This window comes from Falco rusticolus, chromosome 9 (genome assembly GCF_015220075.1).
Source record: "Falco rusticolus isolate bFalRus1 chromosome 9, bFalRus1.pri, whole genome shotgun sequence".
Classification (NCBI taxonomy): domain Eukaryota; kingdom Metazoa; phylum Chordata; class Aves; order Falconiformes; family Falconidae; genus Falco; species Falco rusticolus.
In genome coordinates this window covers 3,747,173-3,763,932 of record NC_051195.1, presented here as the reverse complement: position 1 = coordinate 3,763,932, position 16,760 = coordinate 3,747,173, and the positions used below count along the sequence as shown (strand labels likewise).

General features: G+C 40.8%; 1 protein-coding gene across 1 annotated transcript in view; it reads right to left on the bottom strand.

Moving 5' to 3' along the window:
* ADAM12 (ADAM metallopeptidase domain 12) overlaps positions 1–16,760 on the bottom strand; it is a 187,357-nt gene that overhangs the window by 42,969 nt on the left and 127,628 nt on the right. The window contains exons 10-11 of the mRNA XM_037400747.1: positions 15,563–15,647; positions 10,151–10,299 (exon numbers count right to left, since the gene is read on the bottom strand). Coding sequence (XP_037256644.1) covers positions 10,151–10,299; positions 15,563–15,647 — 234 coding nt within the window. The remainder of the gene's footprint in view (positions 1–10,150; positions 10,300–15,562; positions 15,648–16,760) is intronic.

Below are 16,760 nucleotides of genomic sequence, written 5' to 3'. Positions count from 1 at the left end.
CTGCAAGATAAGCACTGAGAAAAAAGCAGTTTATCCCATATCACTGAAATCAGCTGAGACAAATGGAAGTGGAATTCTTTCAAAAAAAATTTCATAAATATCAAATAACAATGAATCACTTTTTTCTAGCTTCCCTTTTCTCTTCCACAGAGCTTGAACACAGAAAATAAACAGCTTAGTAACAACATTGTATGTAATCATTATTTCAAGCCATGAGAAAAGAATGGATCTAGCCATGATCTGAGAATTAGGGAACCTCAAGTGAGCAAATCAAAACTTTCAGACACAGGAATGAAAGGCTTCTGAGCAATCTAAAGGAATCCATAGGTACCCTGATGAAATCCTGGCCTTTCTGAAGTCTATAGAAGCTCTCCTACCAGCTTTGAGGGAACCTAGATTTCACACCTAGTGCTGGTCGGGTGCTGGGAGAACATAATGACAAAGACGAACACGATTTCCATGCTATGGTAGAAGCAGCCAGAAAGGCTTGCTAGGACACCGAAGTTATCTCACCTTTTTATTTTCAGTGACTTTACAGTAAAATAGGTGGTTGCTTATCTTCATGTCACTACTGGGGCTGTGCCATTCAGGTTTAAAAGGCTGAAGTGGAGCCTACCTGCATTTCTGCCACAGGAATCCTGCAGGAAATGCATCCAGGACTTTGTAACAGGCTCTGACATTAGAAAAGAAAAAAGAATGACTTTGCAGGAAGCAGTTGTTGGGGTAAAACGGACATCTTTCCTCTCTGAATTTTAAACATTTTCTGCATCTATCCCAGGCACAAAAGGCTGTGATTCCCATGACAACTGTGACAAACGCAGCTGTAGGCATCATTTAATTACAGTGAATCAGCCTTCCAAGTCAACATCGATTCCTTAAGCTGCTTCGGGGCATACAACACGTTTAAAAAGGAGCATTCATGTGACCTTAAGCATATGCCCTTTAAGGTATGTTTCCATTTATACTCTGGGAATTTGGAATTCATTACACCAATTAAAACTGGACATTGTGTGCTTAATTCTCCATGCTCTGCATTACAGATTTATCCCTGCTGGTTGAAAAGTTTTGGGTTTTTTTTGATGAAACAGAAAGCTAAGATGAAGGGAAATGTCCTTATATGATTTGTTCTCATGGGTCATGGCAATAGCAGTACTGCAGGAGAAAAATGTCCCTTACAGAGCTATATTTTCTATGGATATTACACTGACAAGACAAAACACAGCTGAGCTCTCACATACCAGCATCCAAGCCAGTAAAACTGTACCCATTCTGGATACATCACATAGTAGAAACCACGATGTGTCCTTAAGTATCTGCTATAAATAATCACACCAGAAGTAAAATGTGTTTTCATTTGAGAAGTAACCTCTCTCCTTGTCAGCTTCACTTACAGAAAATGCATGCTGTAAATCTGTATGAGTTCTCCCCTAGAATACAGCAGAAAAGCCAAATATTTTCACTTCTAGCAGCACATCTACTGAAATGTGAAAGACTAAACTGAAATAAAAAGCAGTATATTTTTTTTAAAGACCTGCCCCGTAGCTCTGTGTGCTAATTGTTAACAGGGACCCGCTCCTATAAAGGACTGGGAAACATGCAATGTATTTCAACCAATGCGACTAACACTTCAACGCAGCTCTTATTTACCACAACAATTAAATATATCTGTAATGTATGGAAATTATTAACAAAAAGGAATGCCAAATGCACTGCAGACATGAGGCTACTTGGAGTTAAGTTAAAGACCGACATAAATCTATTCTGCAATCTCGTGGCTGTTTCCTACTAAAGGAAGGACCAGAATGCAATGTGCTAAATTACTAGGGCATAGGGATATGTTGCTTAAGTTTTTTTTTTCAAAAAGCAGTTGCACTGCTGGCACAACAGACCTACCTCTGTCACAAGTAATTTATTACATCAGTATATCAACTTTATTAAAAAAAGAAAAAGACAACAAAGAAGTCTGTCTTTGTGCCGAGCTCTGCTCAGACTGGTTTGGAAACATAAACAGCTTCAGAGCTTAATTAGAAACTGTTTACATCTTAAAGATAATTTCATTTTCTTCAAATTGTAACAGAGGTAATTCCAGATAGTTCTGCTGACTCCACAGTTTAATGTCTCTAAGCTGCCAGACCAAAGAATGCAAAGTGAGGTCTGCACAGCTGAACATAAACTGAGAGGGGCCAGGAAATACTGTGCTAACTAATAACGGTTTGATTATCTAATGTGTAACAGCTCTGCAGCTACAAGATGTTGTGAGATGTCTAGAAAGAAGGGAAGAGAACCAGTCAGTAAATTACAGTGTCCTTTCCCACACTGTAATTCTGATTTCTTTCCCATTCCTAGCATGACCTTTTGCCTTTTTTAGCTTTTTTAAAAAATTGTATTTTTTTTTTAACCTTGTGACGTGTTGGAATAAGTGGTTTTCACTTCAAGTTGATTTGGTACCAAAGCCAAGATGCTGTTTTCATGGCATACCTGGCTGTCTCCTGAAGCTAGTGTGCTGGAAATCTCTGGAGGTTGTATGTTTTCATAGCCCCGTTCTACAGACTCCAGTTCCGAGTGTGAGTATCCAAAATCAAGATGACCTTACATCCTGCTTCCTTGAGATCATTTTTCAAAAGAAATGTTATTGAAACCAATACTTAATGAATGACACATACGATTAATACTTTCCTAACTGGTCCTTAATAATTTTAACTATGTTTTATTTATTTGATTACATGTTTATAATAGAGTTAATTTTTTTTTTTTTTTTTTTGTATGGCAGCTCAAAACCAAAAATTGAACAGAAGCAGATAACAAAATAACAAGGCTGCCCATAAAACCCTTTGAGAGCCAGCCCTACCAAGCTAAATAGTTCTCCAGGAGATATCAGCCACCCATCTATCATGCAAATATGTACTTATGTATCAAAAAAATCAGCATTACTGTTACTAGCCTTCTTTTGATGTGCAGACCTAAATCTCATTAAGAGTAATGGGTGATACAAATGGGGAGAACAGACCTTCAGCACCATCAAAGGACATCACTTGTGTAACACACTTTAACAGCAGGGTGCTCTTCCCCCAGACGCTGCCCTTGGTGGTGAAGGCAGATGAAGAAGCTGCTGAGCATCTCCTCATCCTCACCCAATCCAGCTGTCCGCGCTTACCCCAGCTGCATCAGGATAACTGTACACCTGAACTGCCAGACAGATCACTAAATAATCCCCATTAGTATATGTTCTTCTGCCACACGAAGCCTTGTTTTTAATTTGTATGGTTTCCATCATCTGGATTATCACATACCCCACAAAACACTATTCCAGTTCACCAGAGATGGAAGCATACTTCAGGACAGGAGTAAGCCAGGTTGGGGTTTAGATCCACAGGCCAATTTTTCTACCCAAACCCGTATTTCATGGTGTGCGTGTAATGCAATAATCCAAAATAGTAGATGGCTTTTGGATGGAGTCCCTGTACAGAGATTCTATAATCCACATGCCTGTGACCTAGCATTTAACTTTACCTTATCAGTGAGAACAAATACCTAACCGAAGCTGTGACACCTCCGTGGCTTGGGGAGCATTTCCAGAGGCACCCTCAGACCCAGCAGCTTGGGGAAGAGGGAATGTATCCATTGCCATACTCTTGAAACAACAGCTACATGTGAGTGCTAAACCTTCTGGTAACCCTGCCCTCGCACCAGGCATGGACACCAGAGAAGCCTTGAAGTTTGAGCACTGCAGAAAATGAATCAGCGCATTTACACGGGGAAAATCAGATAACAAAACAAAACAAGACCTTCAACAACATGAAGCAAGCATGAACTGGGGACGGGGGGAAGTTGAGAAAGCAAACAAATAGCTATTTTAGATGTCCCTGATAATATATTTGCAACCACAGAGGGTTGTCAGTAGAAGGTAGCCAACAAAATCAGTTTTTCTTTGCCAGCAGAAATGGATGCTATAAGTGACAGAAACAGAAATGTAATGCACCTCCCCTTGGCCACTGAAATTAATGCATGAAGTGAAAGCATCAAATGGAACTGTTTTTCACTTGCAGGAAAGCTGCCTTTCAAGGATAGCTTCTTCTGCCAGATCATACAGTGCTACGCTTTCAAAACCACCGGGAAATGGCCTGTAACATGCAACAAAGAATAAATGTTTCCTAACCTAATCCTTGGATGTCTGGGCCACTAGTACAATGAACCTGTGGACCAGCTCATCACCAGTGGGGCAAATGGGAATGTTCACATCTATGGTGTCTTCTATGCACTCACTGTCTTGCTTGGTGTCACTTCTTAGCTCTTCATAGACATCTGGTACAATTATTCAGGAAAAAAACACTGCTTCCACTTAAATATTTTATTTAGTCTTAATTGTAACTAATGTGCTGAGTGTTCAGTGCAGAATACTTAATTCTTCCCAGAAGGGATTAAAATATAGCATGTACCAATGCTGTTTTTCAGTGGTATCTGGAAGAAGCCCACCTGATGGTCCTTCCCACCTTTAATTTTTCCCCATTTCTCCTCAGTAGCACTGAGATCAAGTCAATTAGTTTAATTTGGGACTGTCACTCAACTGATTCTTAGCGGATCGTGTTTTGCTCCCACTCTTATTCACAAATATGCAGCTTCCCATTGGCTGTTTTAATTCTAACAAAAAGGTTTTAATGTTACCTAAAACCATATTGATAACAGTGGGTGTTTTCTGGATTGGTTTTAAAAAAAAGAAATTCTTCTCTGAATTTCAACAGTAAATGAACCAGTATTTTTCTACGTACTATTTCTATGTGCCCTTTCTGTGCTTCTAATTGTTCTCCTCCCTCAAAGCCGTGCCTCCAAAACCTCAGTAATTAAAGTGAAATTGTGTACTGAAAGGCAATTACTCAAAATTAGCTGTTATTTTCTACTGAGAGGCACATTTCCATAAAAATCCTCTAAAATTATGATCAATGGCTGAGAGGTTAAAGAATTGATCTCAATCCCATTTCTTGTTCTTCACTGACGAGCCCTGCACAAAACCGGGTCCCCTGGCTGAAGCCGATCTCCAAGCCAACCCGCAGCACAGGCATTTCCACCAGCACACAGTCACTGTGTCACAGGCCAAGCTCTACTTCCCTGTAACACATGCAGTCGTATTTATGTGAGTAAATTGCAATTAAAACCTGTCCAAATCAGAAAAATACACTTACTTTGAATGGTAGTGTGAAAATGGAGATGGTAACACAAGATCCAAGATAAGAAGAGGGGGGAAAAGAAGGCCGGCATAGAGGGATTCAATTCATTCTCTGACTTTTCAAAAGGAACATCACACCAAAAGGAACATCACAAAGAGGAGCTGGGCAGAGAAATTATCGTAAAGAAGCTGATTTCTTGTTTCTGTTGCTGGCCCAGACCTCCCTGTGTGGCACCAAATGGTTTTCTGTCCTTAACGCTTCATACCATCACTGGGATGCAAACCAACACCTGCCTTGGAACTTTTGGAACAAAGAAAAAAAATGGTCTACTAGGGACCTAGATTAAAATAAAAGTTTATGAAGAGATAATCTTTCATTCAAAGGTCTTTTGAGCATATAGTAATGGCCGTGCCCTTTCTCACACATCAAGTTTTGCACTACTGTAATAAATACCGCTTGTCTCATGTCTTGAAATGATACATAAGCCCATACAGTATTTTTCTTTTTCTAAGGTTTTGTTATTTTAAATTATTTTGCATTTATTTCTTCATCATGGTCTTTGAGGAGAAGCCAATTACAGCCAAGGTAGAAATAAGAGTCAAAGCAGACTTACCCAACCTGCTGCCAGCCTGTACTTGATGTGCGGTGGGGTTTGGAAGTCTGGACACAAAGTGACAGCACTTGATGCTAGAGTTCAAGGGCATTTGAAGGCATGCATGAAGGTGAAAACCTGCTTCTCTCTACAGAAGTGGAAATAGAGATGAAAGAAATGGCTGTAGCCTAGAAACCTGCCTGACATTTTAATTAGCTGTAGCTGGGATGATTCAGCAACAAGAAATGCTGCTGGCAAGAGCAACACACTTCTGCAAGAGGACAGTGAAGGAATCTTTCTTGATAGCAAGTCACAGGACTCTGCAAAGGGATGGAGACCCCCCAAAGGCATGGAGACATCACAAAGGCATGGAGACTCCACAAAGGGATGGAGACTCTGCAAAGGGATGGAGACTCTAGTAGGATCAGCAGCTGAATGAGCTTGGTAAAACTAGGTGTCCTTAGTGGATTCCTGGTCTCTCATTAATGCTTAAACTGGGATGGGGGAAATGGAAAGGCATCAAGAGGTACTTACTGTAAGAGGGAAGGAAGAACATGCTTCCAGTATGCTCAGTTTCCCTATGACAAGTTAGTTGTGTAAGTCACCTAGACATAAATTAGAAGAGCATGCTGTTGGCAAGAACACAGACATGGGGGTGAGGGGAAGTAGAAACCCTTGGCTTTACAGGAGGGGAGAAGACTAACCACAAAAATTTTGCTTCCCTTAAGGCTGGCAAGAAATTTCAAGCATATATGCACTCTTGAGCTTTCAACTACTTTGGGGAACTCACCTGATTTCAACCCCCATGGAGATATCTGTGCTCAATTTTGAGGAAGGAGCACATAAAAAAGTGCATTACCAAAATTATTAAATAAACAAGCATTGCTAATTGGTATAATTTTGCCCCAGAGTTTGTGCTAAATTCTGCTTTCAGTTGCAGTGGTATAAATCTAGACTAATGCCTTGCGTTTCATCAGAACTTTTCTGTATTTATCTAGCTGTCAGGCAGAATATTTTCACTCCTGAGTGGAAACTTCAGGGAGATACTTGGGAAATAAATGGAATACTGAAATGGCCTCGTGGGCTCAGCCTAGCCCCTTAGTTTTCAGATGCTGCCATCTCAGTAAAAAGATTTGCAGATCTCTTTAAGACTCCTTATAGCCTTCTTTTTCACTTGGAACAGTCTAAAAACAATCTAAAAGAACTGGAGGAATATCATTAAAACATACACCTTAAAAAGGGAACAATGCGTTAGTATTAAATATTTCCTTACTGATACTATTTTTATAACAACCCCCCAAACTTCTATAGTGGGATTTATGTGATTTCCACCGCAGATATCTGAATCTCTAAAAGGCCTGGAATGCCACAGATTTGGGCTTTCATATGCTTGATTCCATGTTATACAAAATATATTTTGCTAAAGTCGCAGGTCTTTAAGGCATTTGTAGCTCACACACAAGTGGTACACATCTTGCTGGTATCTTTTAAGAGCTAAAGCTATAGGAAGCTCATTAAAGGACAGATCCAACAGAGTTTAAATTCCACAATGATCCCTGGAGATTTTTTCCACCAAGATGTAATTTCCAAGACCTCTTCAAAGACTGAAACATAAGAACTGAAAGAAATGGCAATAATTAATGAAATCACTTTTAAGTAAAAAGCCTTTAAACATTCCCTTTTGCTGCACAACCACACAAATGACTCCAAAGGGAAGTTTACAGAGGCCTTTCTGTTATAACCTAGATATTTCTGATTCTTTTTAGATACCAGATAAGGGTTTCTCAGGGGCTTGTACTTTTCACATGAGCTTCAACCCGAAGATTTTTTTTCCCCCTAGCCCTTGTTAAATTTACCTTAAACCAACAGAAATCAGAAGAGCACAGAGTGAGTGCCACTGAGCATACTGAGAGAGCAGGCTGTCTCTCTAAATGTACATGGCTTCCCTGGGATGCTCTTTGTTTTGATGTTTTTGCCATCTTAAGCATGCATTTCAGGTAGGGAATCTTCACCTGGCCTTCCCTTAACTGACACGTGCTTCCACAGCTGAAACCTTTTCAGTTACCCTTGAATAATGGTGCTCAGAGGAATACTACTGTTGGTCAGGCGTTGGGTAAACATTGAAAGTATTAATTTTAAATTGGTAAATGCAGTTTGGCTTAAGGCATAAAGCATTGTCCCAGAATACTTATTACAGATTGACAGCACAGTATGAAGGTAAAGCCTAAGGCTAGAAACCTGATACTAAAATTTCTGTTTATAAATCAATAATCACTGCAAACAAGACAGCCTACTCAGTTCTGTGAACGGCACATCCCTTCTTAGGCACAAGTTGAAGCTGAAGTTTGGTCAAAATCCGAAGAGAGCGTCACAAAGCTGGAGTGTGGCTGATGGCCCCCTCCCCAAAGTGTCAGCCCTGTGGGTGCTGAGGCTGGGCACGGAGGGGCTGAAAGAAGCATGGCCTTTAGCCTGTGAGGTGCTCCGGGAACCCCAGCATAAAGTGAGCTGAGATGCTCGGTCTGATATCTGAGGAATATGCTGAGCGGGCACAACCTTGGTGTGTCCATGCTCTGAGCCAACTCAGCTCCAAGTGTCTGGATTGGCACATCCAGCCCAGAGAACAACTTCAGATACCCCCAAAGGACTCCGGTGCAGAAGCCAAAACCAGGGAAGAGCTATCTAATCTCACGTTAGAGACACTTCCACAAGACGAGTTCAGAAAGCGTCTAGAAATTTCTGTCCTGAAAGCATCTCCTGTATTTATTTCTAGAAGTGGAGTAACTGGATGCCCAACTCAGCTGAGACAAACAAAATTTACATGCATCTTTCAGGAGCTCAGAGCCCAGACTTGCCCACCACCACTACTACCTCACCACACCTCAGAGCCCCCTTTCCAATTCCAATTTGTTTTCACAGGGTGCATATGAGCTCTGACGTGCTGCAGAATGCAATTCCATATGGGTATTTATTACCTATTGTTTTAGAAGAGCCAAGCTGTTTTTCTTTTCCAAACTGTAGAAATCACTCTCATTCTCCTCCACTCACATAAGTCTCTTTTGTTTGTCTCTTAACTTGCTGTGCTTGGCCTCTGGCCAGAAGCCCTTTTTCTGCCTTGAAGGAGGGTGACAGCATGCCTTTGAAGAAATGCCAAGGCTGCTGTTAGGCTGACCAGCAGGGAGCAATCCTGCCCAACACTCCCTGGCCTCTCCCAGATCACTCTCCTTCTTTCCCAGAAACATGCAACCTCGGAGATGGCAGAGGTTGAGTCGATCACAATTCCCAGAAGAGATTTTTAAGCAACAGATGAACTTTAAGCACAAAGAGAGAACATTGGAGCTGCAAGAGACATCAGAAGATCATCTAGACCATCCTCCTGCCCAAGGGCAAATCCAGCTGTACCTACAAGACTCTGCTGACAGATATTTGTCTGACTGGTTCTTACCAGCTTCCAGTCACCAAACTTTAGCTATGTGTGGGTCTGCAGGTGGTCCAGGCCAGCACATCACTTACCGTCAGAAAGCGCTGGAAAATCTACTCTCTCTCACCTCCATTTAATCCTATCAGTTCTTGCCTGAATACGGGCATGAAGAACTCATTCATTATATTGCTCAGTTTCTAACAGTACTTTAAAATATAAAGAAGCAAGCTGTAACTGGTTACGCTGGTCGTGGTGCCTGTACTTTTTCTGTCTACAAAACCACTACGCTTCTCCATTGGCGTAGTGCCTTTATCATCAACCATTCAGCACTGACTCAGAGATGATGAGCACAGGTTCACTGGATTTATTTCCCACTGTCTTGTATGTTTTCTTGGAAGATCTCACTCCGGCCACTGAACAACCCTAACCCCACTGACCTTGCAGATTTAATTCGGTCACATGTGAAAACTGCTATACACTTATAACAAGGGGTGAGATGGAAAAGTTTGTGCAAAACTAAAGAACGTTCTCTGCACAAGAGAAAAGCTTTACAGGAAGCCTAATAATATATTTCCTGCATTACTTTATTTCCTACACTTTCATCCTAGTCTTGGCCTTGGGATGCTGCTCATTTCCTATTATGACCAATACTCGGTTGGCAAGAGGAGAGATGGTGAAATTCTGATTCCACGCTTGCAATGCAGTTTGATTGTTTTTGTTTTACATCAACCAGTTGCTTACAGCATTTTTGTCTCTCACACTGGTAATGCAGAAATAGAAAGGTACAACGGTACATGTTGTGCTCTGATAACAAGTTTAATTGTTTCAGCTGGAGGGGAATAACTGCGAGAAGTTATTTTGACAGGTGTTGAAAAGGGTTTTTTTTCTTTTTTCCCTTTAAATGGTCCTGAGACACAAAATGAAAGTGAAAATTTTCCACTCTAAGTGTAACTTGCCAGTGCTATAACTTGCACTCACCCAGTAGAGGGGTTCATGATGCAGCCCCCTTTATCAGTAGACGCTTTGCAGTTGCAGCCCCTCTCCAATGTATCATGATTCATTCCAAAGTTGTGTCCCAGTTCATGAGCCAGCGTGACTGCTGCACCTAGAGGGTTTTCTGAGTGATCCTTAAAAAAACCAAAAGAACTAGTCAAGTCAACACATAAAAAACAATTCAAAATACACATTTCCCACCCAACGTCCTATTGCCTGACTTTTGAAATGTTTTATAAATTTGCCGTCTGTGGTTACACTGTTGTTAAATGGACACAGGTTTAAATTCAGCTGCGTATACTAAGTGCAGGCTGGGAATCTGAGGACAAACTCTCTGGCCTGGCCACCCAGTTTCCCGAGCACGTTAGACATTTGAGACCATCGGGCAGCTTTGAACATCTGGGCCATCTCTTTATTTAGGGCTTAAAACTCCCCTGCTCAATCTATGCCCCAAACTCCCAAGACACGGCAGTGGCAGAAAAGTCACCCAGATGCGGAGTATTGGAATGGGCCATCATTTATGGGCAAGGGTAAGTGTGATGAGGGAAAAGTGAGAAAATTGTTCACGTCAAAATGTAAATTACAAACACAGCAAAAGACTTCACTTGGTCTATTTAATATTTTTTGGACTGTTTCTTTAATATCAGAAAGCCCAAGAGTTCACAAGCCTTGCAAGAAAAACCAGGTACTTTGAAAAACCTCCTTTTTAAAACGAAAGGACAAAACAATCTTCAAACTTTCAATGGCCTTTTATTAACACCTATGAATATTCTAAATGTTGCCAAGTGTCAGATTGAGATATTAACATTAATCCTCATTGAAATGCTGATTTGGGGGACAATCGTTTGTAAGAACTTCACCGTATGATCTGATTACAGGCTCCTGATCAGCCTGATGTTTTGGCTTAACCTCGAGTAAAAGACCTTTCCACATTGATCATCTTCTTAAGGGGAAAAAATTCCACTGTACCTATATGAAAGCTTTCCCTAAAGGCATAAACATGTAATATAAATGCATGATCCAGTCTTTAACAGTCAGTAAATGGAATTACTATGTACAGCTGCCTGCTCTAGAAACATATATGAATATATTCAGTTGAAACAACTCTTTTAGTATCATCTAAGCCAGCCTTCATACTAAAAAGAAGTGAAAGGTAAAACTGTCTAAAACATTAGCTATATATTAATGAAGCCCTTAATACATGACTTGGGGTAGGTTTAAAAGTTTCCTCATCTGTCTGTGCTAATATTTTTAGTAAATCAATTCTCAAACAGAAAACAAAATCAAAAGGAGAATACAGCCATTCTGAAAACAAGAAACTCCTCTTTCTGCATTTCGAAAAAACTCAAAATAATTGTACTTTTCTACAAAAGATCTTTTTTTAGTTTTTCCTGAATTTAAAAATTTACTATAAAAATCTTGTGACTAAGAAAACAGCAGGTTTGTGTGCACTTATATTCTAAGATGCCTGTTTGCTGAAAGAAGCTGCACAATCTCTTCTAGTCACAGAAACAACAGAGTAAACCTATGCAGCAAAATAATGTGTAATAACCAAGAAAATATATGTACACTTGCACAATGCCTACATATGCAGATATCTTATTTAGATACTAGTCACATACAAACCGATTTATCATTGTACTCATAGAAATGTACGAAATATTTACAGAATTCAATGTAATCGAACCTGATGTCATAAAAAGAGCGCAACCTCTCACTCAGCCAGAGAACATTCCAGGACCAAAGATCCATATAATTTACCAGTGACACATTGAAGTGATGCCTTGAAATTAGGGCTATGTGATCAAGACAGCAATTCCCTTAAGCTTTGAGCTGCCTAGACAGACAGCAAACCGAGCTCAGCTTTCCTTTATTTTGCCAGTATCTCTTCTACTACTGAACAGGGATTATATTTATCTGAACACCTCTAAAGCTGGCAATTAAAAACAAACCCAAGAATTCACACGATTCACTCCAGAACTAGAGCAATAAATGATCTGAAATGTAATTTTGGTCTTGAATAGGCAAACAAATATTACAGCCCATGAGGTTCTCATTACTCGCTCAGATCCACTTGGAATGCAACTTTATCAGTTTCTAGAGAGGGTTTTTAAAACAAAGAATGTGATACCTCAGCAAAAGAGGTTATTTGTAGGCAGCATAAATGAAGATTGTCAAAACAAACAGTGACATGTCCCATTTGATACTGAGACCATTTAAGTATCACAAGGACTAAAGAAATGACTTTGACTTATTCCACCAGGGCCTTTTAAAGTTAACTTGAGCAGTAAAAGTCATTACCCAACAACCACAACCACTGAATAAGCAGCCATCTAGTGTTAAGACATTTTAAGCTGTTGCACAAAACACGCAGCTTCTTTCAGCTGAACTCTGCCTCATTCCACTGAGATTCAGACCAAATCATAATAATAAAATACTGTCACCTACAGCCAGAGCAGGCAAATGCCCCAGTCCTGGTACTTTTCATGCAGGTTCACTCAGTTGTAGGAATAAGTTTCCTAAACCATGCTTTTATTCCACTTAATTCGCCCAAACCTAAGTGCCTCAGTTCCACACCTGTCATTCAGCCTAATTTCCCTCTTAAGTTAACAGAAATTAGACACGAGTGAGAATACTACATTACATTACAGCAACTCAGCAATATCTTACTTTTAAATCCATGAATTTAGTGGACAATCTTTTGAAATAAGAATGAAGTCTGAATCATGTCTCAAAGGCTTGCTCTTTTCTTTGGTCTTTCTACAACACAACAGAAGCATCACAGTAAAATAAAATTATAATGCTCTTGATACACCAAAAGCTTCTCATACTCAGATGACTGCTCTCACCACTTTGAGTTTCTCTTCAAATTAGTGGGAGGCAGGGTGTCATCTACCACTGAGAGAATCCGGCCCTATAGAAAATTGGAGAGGGGCATGCTCTCAGGGAGGCATGGCAGAGGAATTTATATCATATAGTAGAGCCGACTAGCTGCAAAACCAGCCAGTAAAATCAGATCATACAAGAATGACTCCATTTTTTTGTATTCAAATGTTATTTCTCATGCAATCTCTCCATTGCCTCATCTTTCAGAACAATTTTGAGAGTGTGGGAGTTTTTTGGTATTGAGTGTTCACGGTGGGATGGGTAATAGGTTGGCTGGATTATAAAGTTGACCAAATGTTCAGTTGCCCAGTGTTGAGACATTGAGCACTATAGCCTCCCAGGTTAAAAGTTCATTCTTTCATTTGCATATCTTCCAAATGTAGAGCTTTCTTCTGTAGGTACCGGCATATACAATTTTTGTATACATCTGAATTAGCCTTTGTTAGCCGAGGGGGAAAGTTGGGCAGCTGCCCATTTGGGTTTTGGGGGTGAGTGTTTGCTTGTTTGGGATTTGGCTCCTTTTTAAGGATTTGCTTAAGGAACTGGATCTAGTTATGCTGCGCAAGCCTTGAGTTAATTTGCACCTCAGAAGCTGAAATTCACTGAGGTGGGAGTCTGCAAAACATCGTGCTCCCCTGCCCAGCTGAAGCTGCAGCCAGCCCCATGGCTCGTACACAGACACTGGGTCTCTCCCGGACGGATAAATCCATCTCTCCTCTGTCAGAACCCTGAGAGCACTTTAAAGAAATGTTGATTCTTGTTTTCTTGTTACTGGAACAAACTATGTTTTGTTGTTTCTGTTTAAAATGACAGTCTCCAGACTGTGGAGGACTGACTTTGCAGTAAAAGACACTGTAGCATAGTTTAAAGCTTTTGCAAAAAATTAAAAGGACAAAAAGGTCATTATTAAAGGCAGCTCTGACTGCAGATAAGCCAAAGCGGTGACTGCTGGCCTGAGGGTGAAATGGATAAAATGAGGCTGTCTGCCTCATATACGCCTTTGCCAAGATTTGGAAGTGCTCTGGGAGACTCCTACAGCTTTTTCTTCCTCTTCCTCCTTTTTCTTTTGCACCTATCGCCCAGGTACCCAGTGAAAGGCTGTTACAAACAGCTACTAGAGGCTCAGCTTCTCCAGCTACCGGGAGACTGAAGCCTTTGTCTTTTCTACAATATTGACATGCCTTTCTCCCAGTTATGTGATTTGATTGCTCTTTCCAGCTCTCCTGCACCTCAGCTTCTCTGCTCATCTCTTAAATCCTCACAGTCTGGACCGTCTATAAATCATCTTCCATGACTGCATGCTTCACCCCCGCTTGGCTTCTTGCCTACTTGTCCATGAGACCACAAAGGGGCCCTGCACTGCGGGCCAGCCTTGGTTTGGGAGCTGGTTAAGAAAGGAGGAAATGCAGGAGCGGGAAGGGACCGCATCTCTGCTCTTACAGCACTGTGCGGATTGTCTTGAGGCAAAAGCCTTCTGTCCTGGGCTCCAGGTTAGTCCCGTGAAGCTCTGAAGAACTGGGAACTTTGAGAGCATGCAAATGCTGAGCATTGTGCATTCCTGAGCTCCCACCTCATTGAAGTAGGGATCTGCAGCTGGGGTGTCCAGCAGAGCTGGAGAGAACCCCCACATCGCTTGGGTTGTTGGAAGTCTCAACAAAGCTGTAGAAAGCACAAAGGTTTTCAGCACGTGCAGGCTGAACTCAGAGACCAGGAAGCTTTTAGGGCTCCCTGGCTTTCTGCTCTGGAGTTGAGCTCTGAGGTCACCAGCTGAGCCTGTTAGTGGCCTGCAAACTCTGGGAGTCCACATCTGATTTTATTTAAAGTACTTCTATTGCAAAGCTTAGTCAATGCAAAACTTCTTCCCCCACGATTAGCACAAAACACTGTTCAAAATAAAGTAAAAAAAAAAAAAAAAATTCTGAAAGAAAATACTCCAGAACTACACCCAGAAACTGGCTAAGAAGCGTACTTGTATTTTCATCATGCCTAGCACCTAACGGCAGCATTACCAGTCGCACTGTTTGAGAGAGGCTCAGGTAGGACAAATGCTGCTGTTGTTTGTTCTTCTTGTCTGGCAAAGTAATAAACCCACTGCGCTGCAAAGATGGAAAATAAGGCCTTACACAGAAAACTGTGTAAATACAGAATAAAATCAATATAATAAAAGATTCAGGATAGGCTGTTGTTGCCTGTAACACTAGTTTACCCAAGTGCATAACAAATATATCTTCTGGTTCTCATCCTTCACAGCACCACAGCACCTGATCTAATGATAGTTAGGAGTAAAGGATCCTTGCAAAGAGGTCATGCTATATTTTTAATGCGATATTTTGATTTTTTTCACTATGGAAACAATCATTTACAAGCAATCTGAATGTACATATAGATAATATTAAGACTGAAAATGGGACAAATGGGGCTAATGTTCTGTTACAGAATACAGTATTACAAAACTTGAGACGGTGTCACACCAGCTGGGCCAGTTTCAAGTCCTGTGCTTTTACCACTTACCATGACGACCCCTCCAGACTGCTCTGCAGTGCACATGCTCATTATGGGCGCCATGCCAATGGTAGTCCCTTGGAAGTACACCCCGCTGCAGGAGGGCAGGAAAGGAGAAGAGGAATCACAGAATCACTGTTCAGTGCCAAGATACCTCCCTATTTTTGTATTTCTGCCAATCTCAAACAAAGATCCCATTTCAAGTGTCTCGGCTCCACATTTGCAGGTTTAAAACAATGCAAAGCACCGATTAATCATGCCAACTTGCCAGACTGACAATGACAGCACCCCTGCTACAAGAAAGATCCATTTGATCACTGTCCTTTGGGTTTACTTCTGGAACAGGACCCTTCCTTCCTGTCCTTTTTCCCTGACTGAAGTTGGGATTAGAAATACAAACATAATGTCTTTAGCTGAAAGAAGGGTTATTTAATGGTAGGGAGTCTATATGCTACTTGTTATAATACACAGATTAGAAAATTCCGAAGTATTATTATACATAGAAAGTAATCAAATATCTCATGAGGAACAGTTTGGAAGGGTTCAGTCTATTCTTACACAGCTAATGTAAGAATATCTATGTAATGAGTAAAGAGCTCCTTTTAATTACTAAGACATTAAGTATGTTTATCTGTATAGTCTAAAGAATAGTTCATCAATCAACATTATGCCTGGTTCAAGAAAAAGGTGTTCCTTTGGCTACCTTGTTTTTTAAGACTGCTTTTACTTTGAGCATGTTTACTCACTTTAATCCAGGAAACAGCAGCAGGGTAAAAGATGTGTATGATTTCACGCTAAGTCACAAATGCAAATGATCTGTCTCATTTACACTGAATTCTAAAGTCTACTGAGGTCTTTCTACTAAGAAGAAAGACTACTACTACTTCAGGTAGTGCCCCCTTAGCTCCGCATTTGGGGTGAGGGCAGGACTGCCTTTTCCAGTAACAATTTAGGCTGAGACCAGCTTAAACCACCTGTAAATTCATACCCTCAGTATTTACCAGGTTAGTACACATCTACACTTTTACATTAATCGTATTCAGGAAAGGTCTACAAGTAACAGGGCTACTGCAGAGCAGTGCAAGGAAATTAATTTGAAGCATCTGCTGAAGGGCCTTGCAAAATGCTTTTATTTTGGTGTTTGTAGAGGGGAGAGACAAACCCTCAGGAGCACAGATGTTCCTCACAATACCTTAGCAACTGGGGA